The following is an 8,443-nucleotide window of genomic DNA, read 5'->3' on the forward strand; positions in this document are numbered from 1 at the left end:
AAAATGGGAATTTTGACTTGTGAAAAAGTACATTGTATTGCAATAGATTTCATAAAATGTGAAGAGCACTAGGCAAGAAATCAAGAGGAGGCTATAGGCAAGAGAGAGAGGACTTAACTGAGCACCAAGAGGAAGGAGAGTAGGAGGCAGAGATACAGGTACCATCTGGAACAGCCTACAAGCTCCAGAGTTGAACAGCAGCAGAGGTGTACAAGAGGGCAAACAATGCTAGTGCCAGGCAAGTGGAGAACTAAGGGAGAAGTAGCCATAAATATAAGTTTTGCCAGTGGTGAAAAGCAAGCAAAGTTCTAGTCTGAATTTTAAAAAACCTCACTGAGGATTGCCACAATGTCAAGTTTGTTTTTTAAAAATATAAAAAGACCCAATGATGCTAGTGATAAAACCTGAAGAGTATTTGTTAGAGATACATCTGCCTGTGCTATCTTTTCCACTGACTCCTCATCCCTTTTGTTATTGCAAAAGAAATTCATGAAGGCAGGATTTTTATTGCTTAAAGATCCCTTACCTGAAGTCTGATTTGGTTGCCATCTTTGCAGCAAATAGCTGGGGCAAATTAAGACAAAACTAAGGCCCAGAGCTACTGAAGTTTCCCAAATTCCCATGTTGATTCCTCTCCTAAATGTCTTTTTTCAAGTCTGATCTCATTCCTAAGTTAGGCAGCCCAGCTCTTCCCACCAGAAGTCAGCATTGGTTCTGCTGCCTGCTAAAAAATTGTGGCTGCTTCTGTACTTCTTTATAGCAGCTGGGGACCAATACCAAATATATCCCATCTTTATCCATTCTTGGCAACTAGATCGCAACAAAAATTCTAGGACTTATTTGAGGAATAAGCAACAGACTCCCAAGCCGCAGGATACTGTTTATAGAGCAAGTCCCAAGAGCAAAAAGGAGAAGGGAATGCAGGTTTTTGCTTACACTGTATGTCATGTTCATTCCCATGACTTGTCATCAACTCTTTAAATATTGAGCCATGTAGCTTTTCAGACAAGGGTCCTGACTGCATATGTAGGAAGTAAAGAGAAACAGAGGTAGCCCAGCTCAAATGAAATGTGGACTGGGGCCAGATTAGGTATTCCCTAGCAGCCAAGCAAGAACTTTGAGATTTTTAGTGGATCCAGGAACATGGTCTACACCTCCTTCCTGTTGCTTGTGTATGGGGTGGATGTAACATTTGACCCCCCACATTTTGAAATTAGGCAGCCAGCCTGATCTGGCAGAGGAGCCATCTGCCATCCCCAAAGTCAAGCTCTGAAACAAACAAAAAAGTCCCACACGTGCTGCCTTAATAGCCCAGTGAAATTCTTGTCTCTTCACCAAAGCACTCCTCAAGGAGCCAAAGAAGAAAAAAAAATTCTGCAACCTGAGGTAGCAACATCTGTTTAGAAGATGAGCCAATGGCTTTTCTAGTCATCTGCAGTCATTATGTCCTATGCACTAGGTGCTTTAGAGGTTCCAGTAGGAAGATAGGACTGAGGCAGCTTCCAAACCCAGCAAATATCTCCACTTCTTCCCTCAAGTTTGATCCTAATCTGTAGTGGAAAGATAAGGTGACCTCCATTGGCTGAATATTTATGCTAAAAACAACGAGCACAATTATGATGGGAGTTAATTCATGTAGCAATTAGAATTATTCATGTAAATGATCATTACTCACTCTGCACTTAAATCCATTCAAGTGTGACCTTTGAGGTTGGAGGTATTCTTTTATAAAGGGATTTCATTTTGCGGAACAACAAGGTAGATTCCAGTTAGGACCGGAAGAGGCCGTACTGGAGGTCTTGTGACTGTTGCACTTTGGCAGCTTGCAGAAGCATCTGGAAGTGGGATAGCTCATCTGAGGTTTTCAATATGCTAGATATTAGATATTGTGGCAAAAAGACAGTTGACCTATTTTGAAGGGAAAAGGACTGAAGCTGACTCGTGACCCCCTCCAAAGTTTCTCTTCTCGTCCCTACAAAAGGGCCTCTTGACTTCAAGAGCACAACCTTCATTGTTTCCAAGAGACCTCAAGTTCTCTAGGCATCTCCAATACACCAGCCTTTTTAATAGGCCCAACAGCTACCTTGTTCTTTACCTCAGGCCAGTAATTATCAAGGTTGAGTCAGAGATGAATTAAGACTAACATGGCCAAAGTCACCTGTAAACATTGGCCCTTGGGTGCCCTTGGATGCCCGTGTCACATCTCTAAAGTGACTAGAAGGACCAATTGAAATAATAAAGCGTTAACAAGAAAACCTTTTGATCCTATTCTTAGGCTATGTCTACACTGGCAATTGAACGACAAACATTTGTCTTTCAGAGGTGTTAAAAAACCCTGAAAGACAAAAAAGTTTTGGTGACAACAAGCACCAGTGTGAACAGTGCTCTCCAGCTGACAATGCAAATGCTGCTCATTGTGGGGGTGGACATTTTTTTGTCAGCAGGAGAGCCGACAAACAGCGGCTACACTGCGCAACTTTTAGTGACACAGCTGTAGCGACACAGCCAGGTCACTAAAAGCTGTGTAGTGTAGACCTAGCCTTTAGTTACTCCACCTCTGCAAGAGGCAGTAGCTATGTCAGTGGGAGAAGCTCTCCTCCCAACAAAGTGCTGTCTACACTAGTGCTTAGGTTGGTATAACTGCAGTGGTTTTCAAAAAAATTTTTTCTGGCGACCCAGTTGAAGAAAATTGTTGATTCCTGTGGCCCAACAGAGCTGGGGATGAGAGGTTTGGGTTGTGGGAGAGGCTCAGGGCTGGGGAAGAGCGTTGGGGTGCAGGGGTGAGGGCTGTGGTGTGGGAATGAGGGGTTCAGGGTGTGGGAGGGGGCTTTGAGCTGGGGCAGGGGGTTGGGATGCAGGAGGGGGTCAGGGCTCTGGGCTGGGGGTGCAAGTTTTGGGCTGGGGATGAGGGATTTGCGATGCAGGAGGGGGCTCTGGGTTGGGGGGGGGGCTCAGGGCTGGGGCAAGGGATTGGGGCACGGGCTTACCTTGGGTGGTCCTGGTCAGCAGCACAGCAGGGGTGCAGAGACAGGCTTCCTGCCTGTCCTGGCACCATGAACCGTGCTGCACCCCAGAAGTGGCCAGCAGTAGGTCCGGCTCCTAGGTGGATGTATGTAAGCAGCTCTGCACAGCTCTTGCCCACAGGCATCGCCACCCCCAGCCAATGGGAGTGTGGAGCCAGTGCTCGGTATGGGGGCAGCGTGCAGAGCCCCGTGGTCCCCCCGCCTAGGAGCTGGACCTGCTGCTGGCCGCTTCCGGGGTGCAGCGCTGTGTCAGAACAGGTAAGGACTAGCCTGCCTTATCCGGGCAGCACTGCTGACAGGGCTTTTAATGGCCTGGTCAGTGGTACTGACCAGAGCCACTGCAACCCAGTGCCTTACATTCTGCGTCTCAGTACTGGGTTGCAACCCGCAGTTTGAAAACCACTGAACTACAGCACACCCCTGCATGGTGATGTGACACTGAAGTAATTCTGTAGTGTAGACAAGGGCATAGAAACTGGGACTATACTCCAGTGAAAAGGAAGGTTTCAGAGTAGCAGCCGTGTTAGGCTGTATCCACAAAAAGAACAGGAGGACTTGTGGCACTTTAGAGACTAACAAATTTAATAGAGCATAAGTTTTCGTGAGCTACAGTTCACTTCATTGGATGCATAGAATGGAACATATAGTAAGAAGGTATATACATACAGAGAAGGTGGAAGTTGCCATACAAACGGTAAGAGGCTAATTAATTAAGATAAGCCATTATCAGCAGGAGAAAAAAAAATTTGTAGTGATAATCAAGATGGCCCATTTAGACAGTTGACAAGAAGGTGTGAGGACACTTAACATGGGGAAATAGATTCAATACGTGTAATGACCCAGCCACTCCCAGTCTCTATTCAAACCCAAGTTAATCGTATCTAGTTTGCATATTAATTCAGGCTTGTTGGAGTCTGTTTTTGAAGCTTTTCTGTTGCAGAATTGCCACCCTTAAGTCTTTTACTGAGTGGCCAGAGAGGTTGAAGTGTTCTCCTACTGGTTTTTGAATGTTATGATTCCTGATGTCAGATTTGTGTCCATTTATTCTTTTGCATAGAGACTGTCCAGTTTGGCCAATGTCCATGGCAGAGGGGCAGTTTCTATGCCCTTGTCTACACTACAGAATTACTTCAGTGTAACATCACCATGCAGGATGGCTAGAACGTTCAAGCAAAGCAACTTGTCTGTAGTGCAGTGCAAGTTAGTCAGGACATCACCTGCCAGCTGACAAATGCCAGACTCTCCCTGCAACTCTCCCAGCAAGTGAGCTGCCCATCTCCAAACTGCTGACCCTTTAATCACTACCCAGTCAGGTGTTCTGCCCTCTACCCTACCCATTGACATAGTTACTCCAGCCCCTGTGAGCAAGGGCAGTGGGAGAGAGCTCTCCCATCAGCCTAGAGCATCTGCATCTTACTGCTGTGGTAAGCTCTGTAGTGTAGCCCTAGCCCCAGCCACCAATGCAAACACTCCTGCAATTCTCCCTAACACGTTCATTAACATCCTCCCAGGAGCAGCGGAAGCTCCCTACAAGTGTGTGTGTGTGTGTGGGGGGGGGGGCATCAGTGACTAAACCGTGGCCTCCGCCCCCATGCTGCCCCTTCCCCTGCTTGTTCCTCTATGCTCTCTCCCCCATTGCTCATCCTTATGGCCAGTAATATGATGTAAAAAAAAGTGATGGGGCCATGGCCCCAAGCCTCCCATTTCTACCACCCCTTTCCCCACTGCCTCGTTTCTCTACTTCTCCCTTGAGAACTCCCTTGAGTTTCTCCACCTCTCCCTGACCCTTCTCAAGTGCCAACCCCGCTCAGCAGTCCAACCTCTCCCTGCCACAGACATCTGACTCCCATCCAGTTTACAGAGGGTGAGGCACCTGGAAGATGTTCTAAGGCTGATGTCCTAGTCCTAAACTTTAGGTGCCTAGAGTAACTGGTGCTAAGCAGAGTGTGAAATGTCTGAAGTAAGGTGTTATATTTGCCAGATTGACTCCTCCTCCCATCCCCCAGGTTATGCAACATTCTGCTTTGCTACAACGTATTTCACTTGCCAGAAATAATCCAGCCTTAACTTTCTATTAGCCACCCATCAACTACCTTCTGAATACTCATCTGATAGAATTCTAAAGCTGCTGGAGGACTTTAGGCATCACTCTCTGCATTTCTAGGGTTAATGTCTGGGTGTGAGAACCTGTCTCACTGCTGTGTCCCTTCTTCTGCAACAGTAATAAGTGTCTTAACTCAGACAACGTGCCTTAATTGTTAGACTATCTGAAGCCTTCACTGATGATCAGTCTTGTACTGCCTGCAACAATGCTATGTTTATTCAAAAAGGATTTTCTCTTTGATCATACTAACCTTTGTGTATTAATTTATTGGTACTGTATATGCTAAAGTACAAAATCGTTGTTGGCCAAGTAATCACCTTCATAACAGGGGTGTTTTGGCTCACACTTAGTTGTTCATTTTAACTGCAATACCGTACTACAGGGCGCAGGGTTCTGCCCACAATTTTTATCTCACTTCACACAAGACAATGACACAGAGCATATAAAAGTCAAGTAATTTGAGAGGGAGGCAGTCAATTTGTTCATTATTTCACTGCCAGGACATCACATCAAGGATCACAGAATATTTTGGAACCTTTTGGCATTCAGCTTTTGGGAGCCACAGGAATCAGGATGTAGGAATCCTGAGTCTTTGTTTCAGAAATATTCCTTTGAAAGTGTCCAAGCCAGCTGTAAGGTGTTCTACAAGAAAATTGAGTTTTTCTTTTTGCTCAGCACAGCAGGTCTGCTGACCAGCTTGCAGCCTCAGAAACTGCTACTGAGTTTAGGGAAGGCAGATGGTCTCCCAGTCACTGTGCAGCAAGCACACTTTGCTCTCCAGCATATCTCTCTCTCAACAGATTCAGCTGGAATCAGGGTTTCTGGGAACTCAGGACTAAGCTAAAGCCAGTCTGCAGCTGCCAAGATGACTAGCAATAATTTAAAACTTTCCTGATTAGCAGCCTGTGCAACCTTAATGAAGTCAGAGTTGTATGGGGCAGAATTTGTCAACAAAACATATATAGGTGGGCGGAACGCTGTTTCCACTGAATGCATCTGATGAAGTGAGCTGTAGCTCACGGAAGCTCATGCTCAAATAAATTGGTTAGTCTCTAAGGTGCCACAAGTCCTCCTTTTCTTTTTGTGAATACAGACTAACACGGCTGCTACTCTGACACCTATCTCAAAGTGTCTGTGCACTCTATATCTTATAACAATACAGCACTGAACTACTGTAAGACAAATGCCAGCTCAACCAGCCTGCCCTATGAAGTTTCAATTAAATATGCCTGTATCATGGTGTGTAGTTAGCTATCAACCCAGATAATAAATTAATCTTTGTAAAGCACTGAGGATATAAAATGCTGTATCAATGCTAGGGATTATTCAGTAGTCCTAAAGAGAAACGATTACTTGGGGTAGGAATTATCCACAGCTTTAGTTAGCATTTCAATCACTGGTTGCTTGCTGTAAAATACTGAGCTGGGAATATTTGGAAGTTAGCAAGAAAGAGTCCAAACTTTGCTATAATATTTGTAGTCCAGGATGTGAAAGCACCATTGTTAACTGGAGGTTTTAAATTCTTCACAGTAAATTGAATGAGAGGACCACAGAAGAGGTTCGTAGATTGGCCACACTTTGCCTGAACTGCTAACAATCTTAAATTTAAAGAACCCTCCAGGATGCCTGCAGAAAGGCATTGTAAGGCAAGTGCCTAAGCCAGCAGTGCCTCTGAAAGGAAAGTATCAACTTTTAACAGTCCTCCTGGATCTTTGTGCTCAGAACAAAGTCTGGCAGCCTGCTCCGAGCAATAAGTGTGTTGATAAAAAAGAAAAGTAGAGGATAGATACTTACTTTTTTGGGGTCAGCGTAGGTGCCAAGTCCAATCACTGGGATGCTGTTCCCATCGCTCAGAGGTATGCGGTGGTTTGCAGCCGTTAGATTCATGATGCAGATGATAAAACACTTGACTGCAACTTTCTAACAGACTGAATGAAAGCAGCAAGAGCCCACTTTGTGTGTGGCGCGCGCCCCGGGCTATGGCACTAGAGGGCGCGCGCGAGAGAGCGAAAACTTCGGCTCCTCAGCCTGCCCTGGGCCAGCAGCACGCGTGCGATCCTCTAAGAACAGCCTGGGGTAGCGTTTCCAACTTCGTCATGGGACAGGACTGACAGGCCAGGCCAGGGTTGCCCTTCCATTCTCCTGAAAGCAAATTTGCAGCAGGGTGAAATATTAACTGCCCGCTCTCGTTAGGCACGGGGGGAGCGACTCAGCGCAGGAGAGATGGTCCCCGTTCAACCAGCTTCATCAAAAGCACGCGAGTTTTCTTTTCCGGGTGGCTTTAAGTACCTGCTAAAAGCAAGGGTGTGCTAGGAGCGCAGGAGGAGAGAGAGGAGGCTGAAAGGGGGTTGTGGTTTTCGGGGAGCGGTCTGCGTGTGGCTTATGCTTGCAGCGGGCTTCCACTGCCAGACAAGGTTGGTCTGTTTGCTGACTCCTCCAATCACTTCAGGGCTCATCGCAGGAGGAAATACGGGTTTTTGGAACAAGACATGGTTCCTGTCAAACCAGGAGCTACCCATCAGCCTTTAGCTCAATCTTCACCTCCCCAGCGGCTGGTGTGTGCCAAACCATTAAATGTAGTAGCTACACCTGGGCGGCAACCTGTCAGAAGTGGCCTGCCAAGTCTTCATTTATTCACTCTAGTTTAAGGGTTCGCGTGCCAATAATACATTTTAATGTTTTTAGAAGGTCTCTTTCTATAAGTCTGTAATATAGAACTAAACTATTGTTGTATGTAAAGTAAATAAGGTTTTTAAAATGTTTAAGAAGCTTCATTTAAAATCAAATTAAAATGCAGAGCCCCTCCCCCCCCCATCCCGGACCGGTGGCCAGGCCCCGCACCGTGTGAGTGCCACTGAAAATCAACTCGTGTGCCGCCTTTGGCACGCGTGCCCCTGAGCTACACTATCCTGGATTCGCCTTCAGTCGCGTCTGCTCTCCCTCCCATTGATTCGTTCACTGTTCCTATTGCCCCTCTAAGCATGCAGGTTCCGATTATGCTAGTCCTTTCACTTTCAGGACGATGGTCCATGATTTTATTAATGGAAGACTTGTTTTAAACCCCTTATTTACATCAGTCCATTCCTTTACTTTCAGGAGAGGAAATCCAGTACCCATCCCCTGGTTGTCATTGTTTGCCTCTAGATCAGACTTGGCTAATTCATTCCCCTGCCCAAAGTCAGAGGTTGTCTTTTTTGGGGGGAAAGGGTGCTTTTCAGTCTTTACATTATTTACAAATCAGATGATTTAGTTGGGGATTGGTCCTGCTTTGAGCAGGGGGTTGGACTAGATGACCTCCTGAGGTCCCTTCCAACCC

The 8,443-nt window shown here is 46.1% G+C and overlaps 1 protein-coding gene across 1 annotated transcript in view; it reads right to left on the reverse strand.

Moving 5' to 3' along the window:
* AKR1D1 (aldo-keto reductase family 1 member D1) overlaps window positions 1–7,349 on the reverse strand; it is a 54,422-nt gene extending 47,073 nt beyond the window's left edge. Inside the window, exon 1 of the mRNA XM_073330061.1 lies at window positions 6,922–7,349. Within this exon, the coding sequence (XP_073186162.1) occupies window positions 6,922–7,014 (93 nt within the window). The 5' untranslated portion in view covers window positions 7,015–7,349. The remainder of the gene's footprint in view (window positions 1–6,921) is intronic.
* Between the last annotated feature and the right edge of the window lie 1,094 nt (window positions 7,350–8,443).

Source organism: Lepidochelys kempii, chromosome 1 (genome assembly GCF_965140285.1).
Source record: "Lepidochelys kempii isolate rLepKem1 chromosome 1, rLepKem1.hap1, whole genome shotgun sequence".
NCBI lineage: Eukaryota > Metazoa > Chordata > Testudines > Cheloniidae > Lepidochelys > Lepidochelys kempii.